Source organism: Nelumbo lutea, chromosome 2 (genome assembly GCF_056320005.1).
Source record: "Nelumbo lutea isolate HS-2025 chromosome 2, American lotus-T2T, whole genome shotgun sequence".
Classification (NCBI taxonomy): Eukaryota; Viridiplantae; Streptophyta; class Magnoliopsida; order Proteales; family Nelumbonaceae; genus Nelumbo; species Nelumbo lutea.
In genome coordinates this window covers 11,768,761-11,792,399 of record NC_142685.1, presented here as the reverse complement: position 1 = coordinate 11,792,399, position 23,639 = coordinate 11,768,761, and the positions used below count along the sequence as shown (strand labels likewise).

Below are 23,639 nucleotides of genomic sequence, written 5' to 3'. Positions count from 1 at the left end.
TTTTCTTCTTTTTTATTTGACACCAAGATAATATAAATTGTATTTACCATGAACAGTTATCTGTTTATCTGTCTTTGTAATTTAGGTTGCTCAGATACTTTTTCATGATTACTGTTAGAGCTAGCCGAATAAGGGTAGATTAGTCATTTTATTTCTGTTAAGTTAAGTGCTTATGTGGCAGTTTTAATAGAGACTTCCTGTCCCATACTTAAGTGGGGGCAGTTTAGTCTACTCCTAATTAGAGGCTAATCCATATTAAGGGTCGACTGATAGGGTTTAGTCTATCAGGTTCGACTGTTCTCTTCTTCTTCTTCTTCTTCTTCTTCTTCTTCTTCTTCTTCTTCTTTGGTTCGAACTACTGTAGCTACAGGACAAACATGGTATCAGAGCAGGACGTTGCTCTCTAAATTTCCTCACCTGCTCCTTTCTGTTCATGACCTCATTTTTTTTCTTTCTTTCTTTCTGGGCTGAAAAATGGAGAACACAGATTCGACCTAGGTCTGAGAACGCTTCAGTCCTGCGCAGAACTTGACTGTTTTTCAAGGAAAAAATAAAAAAAAACTTCAGAAGTGACCTGAATTGAATCAGGTTACTGCAGTGGCAGTAGTTGATGTTTTCTTTGGACTTGTAGTGCCCTCTGAAAAGGTCAGACAGATCTGTACCATGTGTGACAGCTATGGTTGTGTGGTGGTGCTTGTGATGCTCAATCTCTATTGAGCAGCTTCAAGAGGGCTTGTATGTGGTCAGTGAGTTGCTGAATTAATGTCAGTGTGATTCATGGCTTTGTGAAATCAGTAGTGGTGTGAACAAGAACAAAAGTTTGTGTACCTATCAACTGTGTTTGGGGACTGATTGATTGTGACTGGCTGTGAACAATAGTGATTGATTGTGACTGGTTGTGAGCCTATCATCTGTGTTTGGGGACAGCTGTAGTGTCTGGAACATCAAACTCCTGACTGCAGTACTTAGTTGGCGACTGAGAATTCAGATTAGAAGTAGCATTGGAAGAGCATCATGGCAGCAATTGGAGATGGTTGTAGTGATCAGAAACCTAGTGTGGTGATTCCCTCTGACTATCTGGGTGTGCAGATGACTTCAATTAAACTTAATGGTGAGAACTATGTATCATGGGCCAAGTTAGTGGAAGTTTTTCTCAAGGCAAAGAGGAAGGTGAAGCATGTGAAGAAAGATAAACCACCAGCTGACTCTTCAGGGTTTGATGACTGGGAACAAGAAGATGCCCAAATCATGACATGGTTATGGAATAGTATGGAACCCAAAATAAGTGCCAGCTTTATGTTCTTAAATACAGCTAAGGACATATGGAAACATGACAAGAAGCTTTTTCTGGGCAGGATAATACTACAAGGGTATATTAGCTCTATCAAGAGTCTTTCGATCTGCAGCAAGGGAATAAAACCCTAAATGCCAGTATGAAGAACCTCATAAATGAACTCAATGTCTATCATCCCCTCACTCCAGATGTTAAGATTCAGCAACAACAGAGAGAATAACTAGATGTCACTAGGTTCTTAGTGGGGTTGAAATCAGAATATGAACCAGTTAGGGCCCAAATATTAGGAGGCTCTACTCTTCCTACACTTGAGGAAGTTTTTGCACGGCTTCGTAGGATTTCTTTGGGACCTACAGAGAATCTCACACAGTCTAACAGATCAGCATTTGTGATAGCCAGAGGAGGTGGACGTGGTACTAGAGGGGGAGGACATGCCTCCCGAGGAGGTCGTGGTGGTTCCGTATTTGGTCGTGGTGGTGGTCGTGACTCAGAGGGAGGCCGTGGGAGGTCGTGGTGGTTCCGTATTTGGCCGTGGTGGTGGTCGTGACTCAGGGGGAGATCGTGGTAAAGGAAAAAGTAACTCTACAAGGAAGTGTACCCATTGTGGCATGGACGGACATTCAGTGAATTTCTGTTATGATCTCCATGGCCCTCCTTCTACATGGGCCAATCATGCAGTAGTTGGTGGGGTTGATGTCAGTGATAACCAACAGGCAGGTCTAACACCTTCCACATCTACATCTGTTTCCAGGAAGGAGATGGTGAGTGTACCACGTGATGAGTATGAGAGGTTCCTCCAGGCTACTTCATAGCATACTACAACCACCCTTGCCCACTCAGGTATAGCTTGTCCGGCATCCAAACCCTCTCCCTAGGTTATTGACCCTGGAGCCTCTGATCACATGATCGGGACTCCAGGTGTGTTCTCTTCCCTCTCTGAAACTTCCACATCTCAAAGTGTTACCCTTGCCAATGGTTCCTCTTCTCCCATCAGTGGTGTTGGTAATGTTGACACGACTTCTCTTTCTTTATCATTTGTTCTATATGTCCCCAAGTTTCCATTCAATCTTATGTATGTTAGTAAATTAACCAAGACTCTTAATTGCTCTATTACATTTTTCCCTTCCTTTTGTGTTTTTCAAGATCTCAAGACGGGGAAGAAGATTGGTGGGGGGCATGAGGCTGGTGGATTGTATTACCTTGACGGTGGTGGATCGGCAGTTGCACTTCAGACTTCACTCACTCCTCTACAGTGGCATTGTCGACTGGGACATTCATCTCTCAAGGCACTCAAGATATTGGTTCCGTCTTTGAGTCATTTGTTGTCTCTATAGTGTGAGTCGTGTCAGTATGGAAAACATCGTCGTGTTCCCTTCAGTCCTAGAGTTGATAGTCATATGTTGAGTCATTTTGCTTTGGTTCATTCAGATGTTTGGGGCCCGATTAAAATAGTCTTATAATGGTTACAAGTATTTTGTCACTTTTATTGATGATTGTTCAAGGATGACATGGATTTATTTAATGAAAGAAAGGAGTGAATTATTTTCCATTTTTCAAAAATTCCATGCTGAAATACATACACAATTTGGTGTTCCAATCAAAGTTCTTCGTTCAGATAACGGTCGTGAATACTTTCTTACTTCCTTTCAACAATATTTAGAACAGCATGGCATCATTCATCAAACTTCATGTGCATCCACTCCTCAACAAAATGGGGTGGCTGAACGAAAGAACCGTCATCTCCTTGAAGCTGCTCGATCTATTCTTCATCATATGAGTGTTCCTAAACGATTTTGGAGTGATGTTGTACTTACTGCGTGTTTCCTTATTAATCGGATGCCCTCCTTCATTCTTCATGGTCGATCTCCCTTCTCTATTTTGTTCCCCACCTTGTCTCCCTTTCCATTAACACCTTGTATCTTTGGTTGTGTGGAAAGTGCTATGTCTGTCCTAATGTCACCTTTTTTGAGTCTGTCCCCTTCTTCTCGGGACCTGAAGCATCCGTGTCTCCACCTTTGCTTCCTCTTCCTCTTCCAATCAGTGATCCCGTTTCGGGTGTTCCAATTGGGGTTGACCCTTCACCTCCTCCAGTGCAGATCCCTATTGAACGACCACCGATCCGGCACGTGTATACTCATCGATAGACACTGGCTCCTCCTCCAACTCCTACCTTGTCTGCAGATCCTGTTGTTGCTCCTGTCCCAGAAACTTCAGGACCTGATCTTCCCATTGCTTTACGGAAAGGTAAACGTAGTTGTACCCTCCATCCCATTTCCAATTTTGTTTCAGTATCAAGCCTTTCTGCTTCACATCGCCAGTTTGTTTCACTGTTGTCATCTATTTCTATACCTAAGAATGTCCGAAAGGATCTTAGCTCACCTGGGTGGCGACAGGCAATGGAGGAACTCTCTACCCTTCAGCATACTCAAATATGGAAGCTCACTACTCTTCCTCCTGGTAAGCATGTTGTGGGTTGTAAATGGGTGTATACTGTTAAATACTTGTCGGATGGTAGTGTAAAGCATCTGAAGACCAGACTTGTTGCTAAAGGTTATTCACAGTTGTATGGGGTGGACTATATGGAGACCTTCTCTCTAGTGGCTCAGATTGGCTCTGTCTGTGTCTTAATTTCCCTGGCAATTATGTATGACTGGCCCTTGTTTCAACTTGACATTAAAAATGTCTTCCTTCATGGTGACCTTATGGAGGAGGTATATATGGAGCAACCACCTGGGTTTGTTGCTCAGGGGGAGGATGGTAAGGTGTGCAGACTGAAAAAGGCAATTTATGAGTTGAAACAATCGCCTCGTGCTTGGTTTGGGAAGTTTAATGAAGTGGTGAAGAATTTTGGAATGAAACAATGCCAGATTGACCACTCGGTGTTCAGCTATGATTCAGAAGTCGGAAAGATTTTATTAGTGGTTTATGTGGATGATATTGTCATAACTGGTAGTGACAAATTGGGGATCGATAAACTAAAGGTCTTTCTACAAAATCATTTTCAAACAAAAGACCATGGGACATTGAAGTATTTTTTGGGTATAGAAGTTGCTAGATCAAGACAAGGTGTAAACCTGTGCTAAAGAAAATATGTTCTTGATATGCTGGATGAAACAGGATTGTTAGGTGCAAAACCGACTGAAACTCCCATGGAGCCAAATGCTAAGTTGAACAGTGATACAGGGGAAATATTTGATGATCTTAGAAGGTATATACAGTTAGTGGGGAAGCTAAACTATTTGACTATCACGAGACCAGACATCTCCTTTGCAATCAGTGTGGTGAGCCAATTTATGCAGAACCCTCGGATACCTCACTGGGATACAGTTCTTAGAATTGTAAGGTACCTGAAGGGAGCTCCAGGCCGTGGGTTATTGTACAAACCAGGAGAAAGACTTGAAGTAATTGGGTATACAGATGCAGATTGAGCAGGCTTTGTGTCTGATAGAAGATCTATTACAGGTTACTGCACATTTCTTGGAGAAAATCTTGTGGCATGGAAGAGTAAGAAGCAGACGGTTGTGGCAAGGAGCAGTGTTGAAGCCGAATACAGAGCCATGGCACACATTACATGTGAATTAATATAGCTGAGGAATCTCCTACAAGAAATCGGGTTCTCCAAGGATAGACCTATGAAATTGTACTGTGACAATCAAGCTGCACTCCACATCTCATCTAACCCTGTTTTTCATGAGAGAACAAAGCACATGGAGATTGATTGCCACTTTGTGAGGGAGAAGGTCCTTACTAGAGAGATAAGCACAGAACATGTGGGCTCTGGTGATCAATCGACAGATTTGTTTACAAAAGGCTTAAGCTCAGGGAGAGTGAACTATATATGTAACAAGTTGGGATTATATGACATATATTCTCCAACTTGAGGGGGAGTGTTAGAACTAGCCAAATAAGGGTAGATTAGTCATTTTATTTCTGTTAAGTTATGTGCTTATGTGGCAATTTTAATAGACTTCCTGTCCCATACTTAAGTGGGGGCAGTTTAGTCTTTGTACTACTAATTAGAGGCTAATCCATATTAAGGGTTGACTGATAGGGTTTAGTCTATCAGGTTGGACTGTTCTTCTTCTTCTGCTCTTCTCTTGGTTCGAACTACTGTAGCTACAGGACAAACAATTACATCCCACCATTTTTGCATGGAGAAATGAAATTAAAAAAAATGTTCTCTAGAACTCAATATAGATCTAATGTTGTTGAAGTTGGAGACTAAACAAATCAAATTGGATCAAATCAGATGTCTAATTATCTTCACAGTTTCAAATGTGAATCATATGTTTGTAGATCCATCGGATGTGGAATAGAATTTGATTACTCCAGATTTTTAATCAAATCAAATTTGGTTACACCATGATCCAAATTCTAGTCAACATGCATGCAGTTATAATGAGATACAGCATCACTAAAACCCAGCTAAAGGTAAGTGCTCTAAAAGCAATAAGTGCAATTAAAGTGAAAGAGGTTCCTATAGGTTAAAGCACAAGGTAAGGAGTGCATATGAACGAAGTCAGGCACTTTTGAATAAAATTATAAAAGGATAACATATAAGAATATGCAGGTCTAAACTCTGAGAAATAAAATATTTCAAAAATCCTATTAGCTCAATAGTCAGTGTCATTTCACTAAACGAAGGTTGTAGCTTCGTAGGTTCAAGTCCTACATAGGCTAAACTGTTTAAATTAAATCTAAAATATGGTAAATTATCTACTAAACATCAAATTTAAGGTGAACTCATCAAAACATAACCAATTATCTGAGACACCTGGATTCAGGTAAAGAGCACCCCACAAAATGAGCTTTGCCTGCAAACCTAGGCATGCAAAGGCACACTTTTGAAACACTGGCTGAAGGGCAAATTAGAAAATGGCCAGGTAGGGTGACTAGTGGTTGGTGAAACTAGATTCATATAACAATATCAGTGGGGTACACTTGAATGCATGAAAACACATGCACACATAAAGCGTTATAATAACCAGATTGAACCAGAAGTTAGGACTTTTCAGACCTGAAAACCCTAACCTAGTTTGAAGCATCTTCAGAAATCAACTAAAGTGATATAAGAACAGGAGTTAACGATGCTCTTTGTTGGTTCCTGGGTTCTTGCTGTTTTTTCTATTTTTTCTGCTTTGATGGCTGGCTTTTTTTTTGTTTTTCTTGGGTTGTTTGGCATGTTAATCGCCTAAGGGTTTTGCTTGGGTTTGGAAAGCTTGTTTGGTGCTTGTCGGAGGTGTTCTCTCAACACCGTCCTTGGTCATAATAGTTTTTTTTTAATAAATTTTCCTTTTTACTTATCAAAAAAATGCAAGATGCACAAACACTTCACTTTTTTCCATTTTGATACTTTCTTCAAAACTTGTTGCTTTATTTAGTAATGATGAAATCACTACAATGATAATGACGACAATCATTTGAGGAAATCTATCTTATCCTCTCTTTAGGTCTGTTGAAGATTAATCAGTTTTATGATGTTTTTCAGAGTAGATGTTTTATTTTAGTTGTTAGATAGGAGGTGGGGACCACAGTAGTTATGTGAGTCCAAATTTTATTATGTTTTTGAGTGTTATATATGTTGTTTTATGTTTTGCCACCCTACAAGGGCATAGTTGTCTTCGTACTATTCTATTATTTTTAGTATAAATAATAATTGTCTTCGTACTATTCTATTATTTTTAGTATAAATAATAAATAAGTGAAGGGGGCGGCCAGATTATTGCTCTTTTCTTTTCAACTTCTCTTCTTCTCTTATTCTCTTCTTCTTCTTCTCCTTCTCTCTTCCTTCTTTCTTCAAGAAACTCCTTTTATTTCATATATATTTTTTTTTAATTCAGCAAGCTTTCTACTTGGTATCAGAGCATCGACTAGGGTTTCTTGAAGCATTCTCATGCAGCCCTAGATCAGCCGACTGCATGAAGTAGTAAAGGGCTGATCGATCTGCTATAGATTGCCCAGTTCTTGGATTTTTTGGTGGGCTGTAGTCATCAGGAAGGTGATCCACTGTTCGACATCAAAATCAGGAAGAACTGGAGTACGGGGAAGAGTCCCAGAAAAGTTGGACTCTTTGTTTTTTATCTAATCTTGGGCGCCCAGGTATTGCTAGTTTTCTTTTGATTTTCTAAAGAGGGCGGCTTGGTTTTTGGAATTTTCTGAGCCTCTCGGAGTGATCGATTCACTTTTCTCTCCGTTGGGAGGAGTGGGAAGGAGAGAGATTTCCCTCCAGTTAGGGTTTTCTTCTTCCGGAAGGGTTGGTTTTTGTGCGTGTGATATTAAATTATTTTTTGAAGGTCTCCAATCTATTTTTTTTTTCATACTGTTGAACTGTTTGAAGTAAGATGGAGAATTGGAATACCGAGATGAAATCTACCGGTACTGTGGAACTGGGTGTTGGAGGTAGTAGTGATACTTTTGGGTATGGGATCACTACTATAGTAAAACTTGATGGTACAAATTATTTGGAGTGGGCACACAATCAGCTAAAATGGCTATTGGTGCCCGTGGAAAATTAGGGTATCTCACTGGGGAGGAGAAGAAACCTGATACAAACTCTTCTCGAAAGCTGCAGGAGAATTACATGGTAATGTCCTCACTGTGTAATTCTATGTTACCTCATATTGCAAAAAAAATCCTATGAGCTAATATTGCTAAGGAGATTTGGGATGGAGTGACTGAAACCTACTCTCAGAATCAAAATGAAGCCAAAACCTATCAGTTAAGAAATCAGGTGATAAGTATGAAATAAGGAGAAAAACCTCTTGCTATGTATTTCTCCATGATGAAAACCCTATGGCAAGAAATAGATCACTTAGAAATTGTGGTATGGGAAAGTGTAAATGATGCAACAACCTATCACAGATCGGTAGAGAGGAATAAGGTTTTTGAGTTCTTGGTAGGGCTGAACCATGAATTTGGCATTGCTAGGCAGCATATTCTTTCTAGGGAGGGTGTGACATTCTCTCAGGCCTATGCCTTTGACTCTAGAGAGGAGAGGGGGATAAATGTAATGCTGAGACAGCCTGGGATTGACCAGTCGGATATGGTTGGTACAACAAAACATAAGCCGAATGGAGACAAGGGGAGTAGTGAAAGTAGAAGGGAAGATAAAAAGGACTTGGTGTGTGATTATTGCAAGAAGCCTAAGCATACCAATGACACTTGTTAGAAGCTTCATTCCAAATCTTATGCCTGCTCGGATAAGAAACAAGAAGGGAAATGCAAATGTAGCCATTATAAGAGACTACTCAGCCCCTCTTTCCCAAACTGATTGGGAATCTATTGCAGTAGCAGCAGTGAGAACAGAATTGGAGAGGTTTGGACAGCTTATGAGTAAAAAAGATTCACCTAGCTCTAGCCTTCCAGATAGACATCAAAATGCAGGAGCCAACTACACATCTTCCTTTGCACATACAGGTAGCTCATATGCAACTGCAAATCTTGCATCCACTTCAGGTAAGGAGGGACCTCCCTAGATTACAGACTCAGGAGCATCTGAGCACATGACTAATGCCCCTACCCTTTCAAGTTCCTATCAGTTGTGTTCTGGTAGAGACAAAGTCTCTACAACAGATGGTTCACAATATGCCCATTGTTGGGAAGGGGAGAGTTAGAGTGACCAATGATAAAACTCTGTCTTCTATTTTACATGTCCCTAGACTTCATACCAACTTACTGTCTGTTAGTTCCTTGCAAAAAATTCGAATTGTTCTGTGACCTTTCTTCCTAATAATTGTGTTTTCTAGGACCTAGAGTCAAAGAAAATGATTAGGAGTGGTCATGAGGTGAATAGAGTCTACCTTCTGGATGAGATCCCGAGATATCAGGGCCATCATGTTAGCAGCAATAGTAGTAGTGGGTCAGAGTCAATGAACCAGATTATGCTTTGGCACAATCGCTTGTGACATCTTTTTTTAGTTCTTTGAAATGTCTTTTCCCAAAGTTGTTCAAGTCTGTTCAATTATCTACTTTGGAGTGTGAGAGTTGTCAGTTAGGAAAGCATTGTAGACAGTCTTTTAAACCAAGTAATAAAAGAAGTACTTCTGCTTTTAATATTGTTCACACTGATGTATGGGGGCCATATCATATCCCTTCCGTGGGGGAGGATTCCGTTACTTTCTCTTGTTTGTGGATGATTATACACGATATTCTTGGATATATTTGATGAGATCACGTGATGAGGTTCCTAACTTGGTACGACAGTTCCACTAGATGGTTCTCACACAATTTGGAGCGAGAACTAAGGCTTTTAGATCGGATAATGCCAAAGAGTACTTTGAGAAGGACCTGACCACGTATCTCTTAGAACATGGTGTAGTTCATCAGAGCAGTTGTGCATATACACCGCAACAGAATGGAATTGCTAAGAGGAAAAACAGACACATTGTGAAGGTGGCAAGGAGTCTTATGGTGTGTGCTTCAGTTCCTGTGCAGTTCTAGGGAGATGCAGTTCTTACAGTCGTGAATTTGATTAACCGTGTTCCTCCATGGACTTTGGGGTTTAAAGTGCCATTTAGTTTTCTTTTTCCAGATGGAGAGATATTTCATATACCTCTGAGGGCTTTTGGTTGTGTTTCTCTTGTTCACATTCTTGGCCCTCATCGCAAGAAACTGAATCCCAAGGCCAAGAAATGTGTTTTTCTTGGGTATGCTCAGAACCAAAAGGGGTATTGCTGTTATGACCCAGTGTCGAGGAGCAGATTTGTCACTATGGATGTTATCTTCTTTGAATCCACCTTCTTCTCGAGTGGTTCTCCTCGGGGGGAGACTTTTGGGGAGGAGAACTCACAATCTGTTTCTCTTCTTGTTTCTTTGGTGCCTCCACAAGTTCAGCCAGCACCTCCATCAGTTCAGCCAGCACCTGTACCTCCAGTTTCATTACCCGAGCCACTACGGGCAGCCTCACAGAAACATCAGCGCCGACAGATGATGGTTGACTCTACACATCCTCAACCCACACCACTCTCTGTCAGTCCTTCTGAAACTCCAAATTCGGCAGATACAGTTCTAGGTATTCCTTTTGAGCCTGAGTCAGTTATGTTTTCTAATGATAATGTTTCTATCCCTAGCACCATTGTTGCAATTGATCCCACTGACCTTGATCTTCCCATTGCACTTCATAAGGGAAAGAGAAAGTGTACAACCCATTGCTTTTCACACCATCTTTCCTATAGTGCCCTATCACCCTCCTACCGTGATTTTCTTTCTTTCCTGGATTTTGTGTCTATACCCAGGAATGTTACTGAGGCTTTCTCCAAACCTGAGTAGAAAACAGTCATGCAAGATGGGATGGATGCTTTGGCTAAAAACCAAACTTGGGAAATAGTTGATCACCCCCCAGACAAGGAGACAGTTGGATGTAGATGGGTATTCACAGTGAAGTATAAGGCAGATGGCAAGATAGAGAGGTATAAGGCAAAGGTTGGTAGAAAATGGGTATAATCAAACCAATGGTGTTGATTATTGGAAACCTTTGCACCAGTAGCTAGGATGAGTTCAATCCGTATCCTTTTATCTCTAGCAGCCACCTATTCATGGCCCTTGTTCCAGCTTGATGTCAAAAATGCCTTCCTTAATGGTGACTTACAGGAAGAGGTATATATGGACATTCCAACAAGCTTTTATGAAAATGTTGGTAAAAGAAAGGTGTGCGGACTCAGAAAATCTCTGTATAGACTGAAACAGTCACCTAGGGCTTGGTTTGACAGGTCCAGAGGGGCACTCATCCATTTTGGATACACAGACACAATCTGATCACACTCTCTTTGTGAAGAGGAGAGATGCTCTGGTGTCAATTCTAATTGTGTATGTGGATGATATAGTGGTGACAGGAAATGATCTGGAGGAGATTGATGATCTCAAAAAGTCATTGCAACAAGAATTTGAGATCAAAGATCTTGGTGAGCTCAAATACTTCTTGGGGATTGAAATTACAAGATCCAAGCATGGGATCTTCATTTCACAGAGAAAGTATGTACTTGACCTACTGCGGGAGATTGGGAAGCTGAGGACCAAACCAGCAAACACTCCTATTGATCCAAATCACAGAATTAATAGTGTGGATGGTGAGTTGGTAAAGGATGTGGGGAGATATCAAAGAATGGTGGGCCGACTACTATATTTCTATATGACACGACCAGATATTTCTTATGTTGTCAGTGTTGTGAGTCAATACATGCATGCACCTCGGGTTCAGCACTAGGAAGCTATTGAGAGAATACTTGCATATCTGAAAGAGCACCCTAGCAGAGGCATTCTTTTGTCAAATCATGAGAATATGAAGCTAGAATCCTATACAGATGCAGACTGAGCAGGATGCTTAGATGATAGGAGGTCTACATCAGGACTGTTTACCTTTTTAGGTGGAAACTTGATCTCCTAGAAGAGTAAGAAGCAAGCGGTTGTGGCAAGGTGAAGTGCAAAGGTTGAGTATAGATCCATGGCTCATGGTGTCTCAGAGCTTCTTTGGGTTAGATCTCTTTTGAGTGACATTGGGGTGAAAGCAGAGGAACATATGATGTTATACTGTGACAATCAGGCTGCAATCAATATTGCCCACAATCCAATTCAGCATGATAAGACAAAACACATTGAAGTTGATAAACACTTTATAAGAGAAAGGGTAACAACTGGAGAAGTTTGTTTGCCTTATGTCTCTTCAGAGTTGCAGCTAGCTGATGTTCTCACTAAAGGGGTGGCAAAGAACAAGCTTGAACATGATCTACGCAAGTTGGGAATGTGTGACATTTATTCCCAACTTGAGGGGGAGTATTGAAGATTAATCAATTTTATGATGTTTTCCTGAGTAGATGTTTTATGTTAGTTGTTAGATAGGAGGTGGGGACCACAATAGTTATATGAGTCCAAATTTTATTATGTTTTTGAGTGTTATATATGATGTTTTATGTTTGGCTGCCCCATTATTGTATTGTTCTATTATTTTTAGTATAAATAATAAGTGAAGGAGGCGGCCAAATTATTGCTCTCTTTTCTTTTCAACTTCTCTTCTCTTCCTTCTCTCTTCAAGAAACTATTTTTCTTTCATATTTTTTAATTCAGCAGATTTCTACTAGGGTTGGGGGCAAGCAGGGTGTTGAAACAAAAACAAGGGATTCAATAGGAAGCATAGATTCTAATATTTAGGGTTCTGTTTGGGAGAATAGTATATGGATATGGGTGTGGGTGTGGAAATATCAAGTATGACAAGAAATAAAAATCTAATTCCACTGGTTTGCCCAGATCAGACAATGGTCATAATGCATATTGGATCAAATCAGATTGAATCGCTGCTCTAAATGCTTTAGGCCAAGTTTGGTTGCAGTGCAATTTTATTTGCACTAGTGCAATGCACAGGAATGCAAATTGGGGTTTAATTTTGTTTTGGGTTTTACTTTATTCTGCTTCAGGTCTTATTTTACTTCATCTGTACTGAAATCAAACAAAATAAGGGTAAATTTTTAAAGAAAAACAAATCAGAAATTGCACCCAAATCATTTGCACTACCATATAGTTTTGCATCAGTGCAAATAAACTTGCACTGCAACCAAATGCAGCCATGGTGGCCATATGAAACTCAGTGGAAATGAACGAATATTAAAGGTAAACAACCCTCATTGAAAGAAAGCTTTTGAAAAAAAAATCAAATCTGGCAAAGAAGATTTTTACTTTTTAGGTTTCTTTCTTTTTCCCTATTGATAACAGGATGAAAGAGGATTCTTTTTAATAACTAATATAAAAGTACAAAGCAGCAAGTAAGACCAAACCCCACTAGTTGAACAATAATAGATAAAAAAATACAGAGCCCCTACATCCCCTCAATAGCTATAGCCTGATATTGCTGGTACCAATACCATGTGATGTTGCAGCCAAAGGTCTAGCTTCCTCTATGTGATGTTGTTAGAAGATATTTGTTTTTTTTGTTTATTTTGACAAGTTTATAGAAATGGCAATTGATTTAATTCAATATTCTAAATGATTTATAATACAATTATGATTTTCAGAACAATCACTCTTTACATAATCTGAAATACTCAAATATTTGTTTTCATTCATTGCATAGCATTTATAAGAAAATTTCAAGAGTTAAGGAGTGGTGCACAGTGCGCACCAGCTTTGAACCAAGTTAAATTAAGCATTGGTTGCATGGGAAGCCCTGGCAATTCTGGTATAGGAATCTTTAGAAATAGATATAGAGCCACTCTAATCATATTTTCAGGGCCCAAAGGTGTGAGAGAGCTGATCTATGCTGTACTACAAGGATTGGAATTGGGAACAGCTCATGATTTCAGGAATATGGTAGTGGAAGGGGATTCAAGGTACTAGCGGGTTGGTTGAGGGACAACAGTCAAGGATCATGCAATGAGGGAGGTCAAACCCAGGAGTTGAGTGGACACAGAAATCCTAAGAGTTTGTGGAAACCACCAGAGATTGACAAAGTAAAATGAAAAATTGATGGAAGCTCTATGGCATAGTTTTCAAGGCTCCAAGGTGAGGCCAGGCAACTGGGGGGCGCCTTGTCGCCTAGGCGATGATCTTTTTATGTTAAAAACATAGATCCTAAGCTAGTTCCCTAGGTACCATAACCATAACCATATTTCTTTAATAATTATTCCAAAGGGTCATCACTCATTTACAGTTTGCAGATGACACAATTCTGTTTTGTGGAGGGGATGAGATTAGGTGGGTTAGAAACTTAAAACGAGTGATTAATGTCTTTGAACATGTGACCAACCTCAAAGTCAACTTTGATAAGAGTTGTGTGATTGGTATTAATATGAGGGCCGGAGAGGTGGAAGAAAGGGCCCAAATATTGGGATGCAAGATTGCATAATGGCCACTGAAATATTCGGGACTTCATTTAGGGGATAATCCTAGCAGAAGAGACTTGGAATCCGATGATCGAAAAATTCACAAAAAGGCTAGCTTCGTGGAAGAAAAACTACCTATCTTTGGGTGGTAGGATAACTTTGATTAAAGCAACCCTGGCAAACCTCCCGACTACTTTCTGTCTGTGTTTAAAATTCCAGAGGGAGTGTGTAGGGTGTTCGAGAAACTCATGAGAGCTTTCCTATGGGAACTTGGGGAGGAGAAAAGGGATCATAGAGTTGGGTGGGATCTGGTAAATAGAGCCAAAAAGGATGGTGGTCTTGGCTTGGGTAACTTGCAGAAGAAGAACGAAGCCCTGTTGGGGAAATGGTTATGGAGACTGACAAAGGAAAAGGATAATCTGTGGGCTAAAATAGTCCTAAGTATTCATGGGCAAGAGGCAGACGGCTGGGACACGAGTGTTTCATCTAGGGCTACAAGAGCTTCTCCCTAGAAGTCTATTTATGCTATTCTTCCATCCTTCCTTCCTTTTATCAGGTATGACCTTTGCTCTGGTAATTCTGTAAGATTTTGGGAACATATTTGGGTGGGTAACACACCTCTGAAAGAGCAGTTTCCTTCTTTGTTCTCTCTCTCAAGGTTTAAAAATGAATCTATTGCCACTTTCCTAACCTTTTCTAATTCTGGCCTTGTTTGGAACATGGGCTTTCAAAGGCCTCTTAGAGACTCTGAATTGGATTCCATATCTAATTTGATTAAGATTCTGGAGGAGGTAGTTGTTGAACCCTCTAGATTGGACAGTAAGATTTGGGCTCCTACTCCCTTGGGTATTTTTCATGCTCTTCTTTTTTCAAGGAATTAACCCATTCCCATTCGACCCTTGATTTTCCTTTCCCGGTTCCAAAAGTTTGGGGTAGACCAATTCCTCCCAGAGTAGGTGCTTTATGCTGGGAAGCTATCCTAGTAAAGTGTAACACTTGTGACATCAAAAGAAAAGGCCAAGATGGTGTTTATCCCCGCACTGGTGTATCTTATATGTAAGAAGAATGGTGAGAGTTGTTATCACTTATTTGTTTCCTGTCCTTTTGTTTCAGAAATCTGGTGTTGGTTTTTCTCTCTTTTTGGTTGTAGGTGGCCCACTCCCCCAAGTGTGCAAAGCTTGTTTAACTCTGCTCCAGTGAGGGGTTTAAAAAAGAGAGGTAAGATCTTGTGGACATGTGTAAGAGCAGCTGTATGCTGGACAGTGTGGGAAGAAAGAAATCAACGAACTTTCCAGGAAAAAGAAAAGAACAAAGAAGCCAGCATTGATTTAATCTACATTAGGGTGGTTCATTGGGCCAAGTCTATGAAGCTTTTTGAAGGCTTCTCAGCAGGAGATATCATTAGAAAATGGAAAGAAGTTGTCTGGTCTGTTCGGTTGATTAATGCCCCTGTTCTAACTTGGTCTCCTCCAACTATGAGGTTCACTAATTGAATTTTGATGGCAGCAGTGAAGGAAACCCAGGCCCTTCAGGTATAGGAGTGTTCAGGGATGAAGAAGGTCGAATTATGGCCTTATTTTCAGGGCCTATAGGTTGGGGGGATTCTCTGAGAGCTGAAATTTCAGCAGTATTAGAAAGAATAAAAAGAGCCAAATAGCTGAATATTAGGAAGCTGCTGGTGGAGGGTGATTCGAAACTGGCTATTAACTGGATGCAGAAGGAAGAGGCTAGTTTATGGAAGTACTCGAATGAAAAAAAAGAGAACTTACCAGCTCACTCAAGACATGCAAATTCAGTTTCAGTGGTCCAAGAGGAATTCCAATTCTTTTGCAGATTATCTAGCTAAACAAGGGGTGGGAAGAACTAGTTTCTTTTGGGCTGTATTGTAATGTGATGTTTTATTTTTAGGGTGGGGTAAGAGATTTTACCCCCCTTCTTGTTGTATCTTTTCCATCTCCTTTTATTAATAAAAGTTTCTGTTACTGATCAATAAAAAAAAAACAATGGGTTGGGTAGCTACAGTTAGCCTAACAAATATGGGTCCTCGGATTGCTGTTAAGGCAAAAAAGACAAGCAAATCACACCATCTCTGCAATTTAAAAAAAAAAAAAAAAGAAAGAAAAAAAAACTGCATTTCTTCATATCATAGCAGTGTTCAGTACCATGGTTTCCTGAAGGTGTGTTCTGGTTGAACCTCCTAGACCCTACTGTGGTGTTGTTGAAACCAACATGGTTTGAACCAGACCAAACTCTATGAGGTGTTCAGTAATGTGGTGCAGCTTGTTATTGTCCATCCTAATTTCTAAGAGGACACTTTAGTTATATTATATATACAGACATATATATAGTTGTCCAATCCACAGTTAAATGGATGGAACAACAACATTTTTCCAGACAGAAATGGATAATATTTTGTTTATTAAAATCATATGTGGATGGTCTCAGAATGCAAAAAACAAACAAACTAATCCAATAGGTGTGGCATGTTCCAGCACCAACTAATCCATGAAAAACCTATCCTACTAAACCCCCCCTATAATGGTAAGAAAGTCCAAAAAAGTTTATAAAAACCATTAAAATGGTATCAGATCTGCCTAAATGAGTATACTGCAAAAATTATTTCTTTCCAAGATATACTTGGGCAACCAGATTTGCTAAGGCATGAAGGAAGAAACATCTACAACACTTTTAACTCAGAAGAATAAGAAAAGCAAAGAACAAGAGACTATATTAGCTAAAATTTTACAAAAATATAGCAACCAAAAGCAAGCTAGTTTTGCAACGGAGGAGTATCAATAGTTCAAGTTCCCTTACATCAGAACTGCACGTGCAATGGCCAGATCATCTTCACCTGGATAGCACTATAATGTAAAAGAGAAATTAGCAAAAGCTCATTTTGATCCATCCATATATAATCAACAAATAAAACTACCAGATTTAGCAGTGAAAATAGATGCAATGTTCAATCATGCATACACTCCCTGTTTGATGATAGGATACACATTTATTACTTACTGAAATAATGTAAATGAAAATAAATAAATAAATAAATAAAATACAGGAAAATAGAATGAAAGCAATCCCAAGAATATAATGCATGTTGGATACTGAAATATTCAATTTATCTTTGTATATTAAAGTTTGCTTCATATGTAAACCTTGTGCAAAATGGACCTTGACATCCAAGCATATAACATGTTAAAAACTCAGTCAAGATGAGAGCACGGTTTGTCAAGGACATGAAATACATAACATGATATGAACTATGTTAGAATCATTTCCAATAAACCCAACGGATAAACTTGTACAACTGATATCATGTGCATCATAGAATCCAAGACCATAAGGACTAAGAGAAAGCAAAGAAGGCTAACCTTTCCCATAAAATTCACCAGTGATGTAGCAAACTTTTCAGGGTATTTTCCTCGGACAAAATGAAATGACACTCTAGCCATGTCCTGAAAAGCAGCAGTCTGCTGGTTTTAAATTTACCAATAAAACATAAGTGCAAATCAAGTGTAAAGCATTAGAAACACCTGTGCTATCCAAGTCCCAAATATGTCATATATTGGGGCATATAAGTGAAGATCATTTATGAGCCTGTGGCACTACAAGTGGCTTCCTGATCATACAGAAGTAATTAATAACATGCCCTGCCACACAGATTGTTCCACATATGTTGTGATGGAGGCACTTATCCTTTTTTTCATTTGGGTGGGGGTGGAACAAAGAGATGGAGGCACTTATTGTGCAGTAGAAAACCTTACACAAGTTGCCACTGAAAACATCATAAAATCATGACCAGATCCAGATTTACAAGGCCATTAGCCAACGTTGGTACCAGACTCCCAGATATCCAGGGTCTTGGGACTTGGGAGGGGTGGACTGGATAGGGAGTTAACCTTTGGCATTTTTTTTTGGCACAAAGAAGCTACTCTAAGACTCATTGAGCAATAATGCATAAGAGTATATTTTTACATGCAAAAATCATATAGATGAATATGATCATGTAAACAAAGTAGCTGAGAATATTAGGAGCTTTAGAGAAAGATACTACATACTTACAAATAATTTAATAACTATTAAGAAGCCACATGAAGGTTAAATAGCACCTCAAATGGCTTTAAATATGTAGAAGCACATATAAATAAATATACATGAAAGGAAGGGATGTCAACAGGTCATGTCCAGCACGCTTTGGCTCAACCTAAACCCGACCTGAAGACACTTCAACCCAAATCAACTACATAAAATGGAAAACCAAACCCAATCTGACAGTCTGACCAGCCCCACAAATAGTAAACCTATACTCAATTAATGTTATATGTAAAAGTGTTTCAATGCTACAATGTCAGAGGGCCAGATGTGCCTCAACCTAGAACCTAATTAAGGCTGACCTGACCCATTGGCATCTCTAATGAAAGGCTTTGGACAATAACCTGACTGAACCATCTGAAATCGTGACGTTTTCAAATGGAAAACATGTACATTCTGTGCAAGAAGAATAAAGCTTATCAACTTTTCATCCATTGCAGGTTTTCAGATTTCATCGTGAATTTCTTCTTTCCTATTCTTGAGATAAAGGAAGTTTAAGGAGACCGCTGGCTTTGGTCAAAGCTAGAAAGGAGAAAAAGGGCCAAAATAACATGGAGCATCATTCTATTTGCAGTTTGTCGGGGCACTTGGAGAGATAGAAAAAGATATATCTTTGAAGATAAACACAAACAAAGAAGAAAACTTGTAGCAAAGGTTCACACATTGGTGGCTGACTGGACTTTACACCTTTCAGATTTCAAAAAGATGAGTAGGGAAGATCTTTGGGATAACGTGTGGTCTTCAGTGGAAGATTCTGATAAGAATTCAAATCCTTAAAAATTTAAACTAAGAAATATATATCTGTATTTTCATCAACTTTTGGTATGTTTATAGTGTTGTGTGTTGTTGGCAAAAGCTCTTCACCTGAAGTTGTAATCCTTTTCTCTCCAGTTTAATGAAATTTTCATTTCTTACTATCAAAAACAATATGCATGAAAGAAATCTCAAGGTGTAAGGAATGTGCTTCTATATTTTCAGGCATGAACCTCAAGGCATTGTACACAAGTCTCGCCTTGCCTTGTCCAATTGTTAAAATACTCATATACATCAGTAATATTCCCCAATAAATAGCATGAAGTTGCTCAGAAAAAAAAATTAACCTACTTACATGGAAACAAATTACTAATGTGATAAATAATTGGGTTAAGAGAACTAACAAAAAGTCTCCAAAACATTACAAGGAACATAAATGTTGCATTGATTTCTAAATTCCTAGTTTTTTGGCCTTTAACATGAATTGGGGTTGCAGTAACTAGATTTCCAAGCCAGCTATTTCAGGAAGCCAGTGAAGCATATATCACTGGGCTAGAACTAGTAAGAGGTCTTAAGGCCTGAAGGCAACCTCAACCACTCTGCAAGCCTAATAAGGTCCATTGTTGAATCGAACCACAACCTGGGCCCATATTGGCCAGTTTGCTCACAAGGCAAATGATTAAGAAGGAAATTTTGATGATGAAGTAGTAACAATCTGATACTTCATGAGGAAGGCCTTCCATCAAACCTACCATTTCAGGAGATTCAGAAAATAAATATTCTGCTAACATTTCATGTATTTCAGGAGATCCACCACTGGAAGCTCCAGATTCTGCAGACCACCTGTTGAAATATAAAGTATTGTAAGGACTTTGGAGCAAATACAAATCCAAGAATCACCAAAAAGCAATACAGGATACAAAAAAAAAAAAAAAAAAAAAACTGTCCACCATGTCACAAAGAACAAATATAATTGGAGATACAAAGGAAAAGCTAACGAAAACTTCCTACAAAATTGATAAAGCAAAACAGAAGAAGCTTGTATTGAATCATAAAGTGTTATATATTTATTTTAGTAACCTGTGTCTGATTTCTTTGGGTCTCCTTCCTCCTATGGGGTGGGATGGAATTTGGAGTTCGTGAGAAACATTAGAGAGTCTGAAATCTCATCAGTGTCTAACCTATTGATTTTTTCTTTTATCAATAAAAAGAGATCCCATTAATGTAAAGACAAATTACAGAGGTTACAGGTTACGAGTAGCCTCAGCTACCCCACTACAATTTAATGTATCCACTATTAGATTAATTTTTCATTCTTACAGCTGAGCCCAGAAACAGTGATCCCTGTTTATCCCTTGTTTGGCTAGCTGGTCTGCAAATCCATTTGTTGCTCTAGGGGTCCACTGAATTGATAGCTGCATGTCCTTGGATAGGCTTTTAATCTTATTGATGTCATTTCTGAATAGCTAGGGTGTGCTGTCATTTTGTTTTAACCAACTGATTATCACTTTGGAATCACCTTCCGCAACCAGCTTTTCCACCCCCAGATCCTTAGCTTTTTGTATCCCATATACCATTGCCTTCAGTTCAGCTGTAGCGGAATTTCCAATTCCAATGGGACCCAAAAACAGCCCCCACACAATTCCTCTTTCATTTCTTATAACCCCTCCAATTCCAGATCTTCATGGGTTACCAAAACTGCTGCCATCAAAGTTTAATTTGAGTTCAGGGGGCTCCCAATCCTTCAAGATCTTCTTTTTTACCGATGAAGAGGAAGCAACTGTCCTCCAATTCCTAATTATATCACCCACTGTAAATTTTTAAAATAAATTCAGTGTTTTCACCCATGAAGCCACCTTCATCATGATACTTTCGATCAGTTCTTCCTTGCATCTTTTCTAGTCTTCAAATATTCTCAGATTTCTTTCCTCCCATAGTATCCATAGAGTAGAAAGCTTGCTGACTTAAAAAAAAAATATATATATATATATATATGAAATAAAAGGAGTTTCTTGAAGAAAGAAGAAAGAGAGAAGGAGAAGAAGAGAAGTTGAGAAGAAAGGAGACCAATGATCCGGCTGCCCCCTTCACTTATTATTTATATTAAAAATAATAAAGCAGTACAAAGACAGCTATGCCCTTATAGGGCGGCAAGACATATAACAGCATATATAAGACACAAAAACATAATAAAATTTGGACTCACATAATTGCTATGGTCCCCACCTCCTATATAACAACTAACATAAAACATCTACTCATAAAAACATCATAAAACTGATTAATCTTCAACACTCCCCCTCAAGTTGGGAGTAAATGTCACACATTCCCAACTTGCGTAGATCATGTTCAAGCTTGTTCTTTGCCACCCCTTTAGTGAGAACATCAGTCAGTTGCAACTCCGGAGAGACATAAGACAAACAGACTTCTCCGGTTGTTACCCTTTCTCTTATAAAGTGTCTATCAACTTCAATGTGTTTTCTCACAGTACGACATCATAGGTTCCTCTGCTTTCACCCCAATCTCACTCAAAAGAGATCTAACCCAAAGAAGTTCTGAGACACCATGATCTATAATCAACCTCTGCACTTCACCTTGCCACAACCACTTGCTTCTTACTCTTCCAGGAGATCAATTTTCCACCTATAAAGGTACACACTCCTAATGTAGACCTCCTGTCATCTAAGCATCCTGCCCAGTCTACATCTGTATAGGACTCTAGCTTCTAATTCTCATGAATTAAGAAAAGAATGCCTCTGCCAAGGTGCTTTTTCAGATATGCAAGTATCCTCTCCATAGCTTCCCAGTGCTAAACCCGAGGTGCATGCATGTACTGACTCACAACACAAATAGCATAAGAAATATATAGTCGTGTCATACACAAATACAACAACCGGCCCACATTTCTTTGATGTCTCCCTACATGCTTTACCAATTCATCATCCACACCATTAACTTTGTGATTTGGATCAATAGGAGTGTCTGCTGGTTTGGTCCCTAGCTTCCCAGTGTCCCACAATAGGTCAACTACATACTTTCTCTATGAAATAAAGATCCCATGCTTGGATCTTGCAACTTCAATCCCCAAGAAGTATTTGAGCTCACCAAGACCTCTGATCTCAACTTCTTGTTGCAATGATTTTTTGAGATCATCAATCTCCTCCAGATCATTTCCTGTCACCACTATATCATCCACATACACAATCAGAATTGACACCAGAGCATCTCTCCTCTTCACAAAGAGAGTGTGACCAGGCTGTGTCTATGTGTATCCAAAACGGATGAGTGCACCTCTGAACCTGTCAAACCAAGCCCTAGGTGAATGTTTTAGTCCATACAGAGATTTTTTGAGTCTGCACACCTTTCCCTTACCAACATTCTCATAAAAGCCTATTGGAATGTCCATGTATACATCATCCTGTAAATCACCATTGAGGAAGGCATTTTTGACATCAAGCTAGAACAAAGGCCATGAATAGGTGGCTACTAGAGAAAAAAGGATACGAACTGAACTCAACTTAGCTAATCAACATTGTAGGTTTGAGTATACCCTTTTGCTACCAACCTTGCCATGTACCTCTCTATCTTGCCATCAGCCCTATACTTCATTGTGAATACCCATTTACATCCGACTATCTCCTTGTCTGGGGGGAGATCAACTATTTCCCAAGTTTGGTTTTTAACCAAAGCATCCATTCCATCTGCATGGCTGTTTTCCACTCAGGTTTTGAGAAAGCCTCAGTAACATTCCTGAGTATAGACACAAAATCCAGGAAGGAAAGAAAAGCACGGTAGGAGGGTGATAAGGCACTATAGGAAAGATGGTGTGAAAAGCAATGGGTTGTACACTTTTTCTTCCCCTTATGAAGTGCAATGGGAAGATCACGGTCAGTGGGATCAACTTTTTCTTCCCCTTATGAACTGATGCAGATGCTAGCTGAACAGATGGAGGTGCTGGCTGAACTTGTGGAGGCACCAAAAAAACAAGAAAATGAACAGATTGTGAGTTCTCCTCCCCAAAACTCTCCCCCTGAGGAGAACCACTAGAGAAGAAGAAGGTGGATTCAAAGAAGATAACATCCATAGTGACAAATCTGCTCCTCGACACTGGGTCATAACAGCAATACCCCTTTTGGTTCTGAGCATACCCAAGAAAAACACATTTCTTGGCCTTGGGATTCAGTTTCTTGCGATGAGGGCCAAGAATGTGAACAAGAGAAACACAACCAAAAGCCCTCAGAGGTATATGAAATATCTCTCCATCTGGAAAAAGAAAACTAAATGGCACTTTAAACCCCAAAGTCCATGGAGGAACACGGTTAATCAAATTCACGACTGTAAGAACTGCATCTCCCTAGAACTGCACAGGAACTGAAGCACACACCATAAGACTCCTTGCCACCTTCACAATGTGTCTGTTTTTCCTCTTAGCAATTCCATTCTGTTGCGGTGTATATGCACAACTGCTCTGATGAACTACACCATGTTCTAAGAGATACGTGGTCAGGTCCTTCTCAAAGTACTCTTTGGCATTATCCGATCTAAAAGCCTTAGTTCTCGCTCCAAATTGTGTGAGAACCATCTAGTGGAACTGTCGTACCAAGTTAGGAACCTCATCACGTGATCTCATCAAATATATCCAAGAATATCGTGTATAATCATCCACAAACAAGAGAAAGTAACGGAATCCT

The 23,639-nt window shown here is 39.5% G+C and overlaps 1 protein-coding gene across 2 annotated transcripts in view; it reads right to left on the bottom strand.

Moving 5' to 3' along the window:
• LOC148868583 (golgi-to-ER traffic-like protein) overlaps positions 1-23,639 on the bottom strand; it is a 45,409-nt gene that overhangs the window by 6,647 nt on the left and 15,123 nt on the right. The window contains exons 6-8 of one of the 2 annotated variants that reach the window (XM_088969979.1): positions 19,701-19,791; positions 17,475-17,558; positions 16,915-16,961 (exon numbers count right to left, since the gene is read on the bottom strand). In XM_088969979.1, coding sequence (XP_088826105.1) covers positions 16,915-16,961; positions 17,475-17,558; positions 19,701-19,791 — 222 coding nt within the window. Of the gene's footprint in view, positions 1-16,914; positions 16,962-17,474; positions 17,574-19,700; positions 19,792-23,639 lie in introns of both variants that reach the window. The other variant, XM_088969980.1, reaches the window with a different exon arrangement.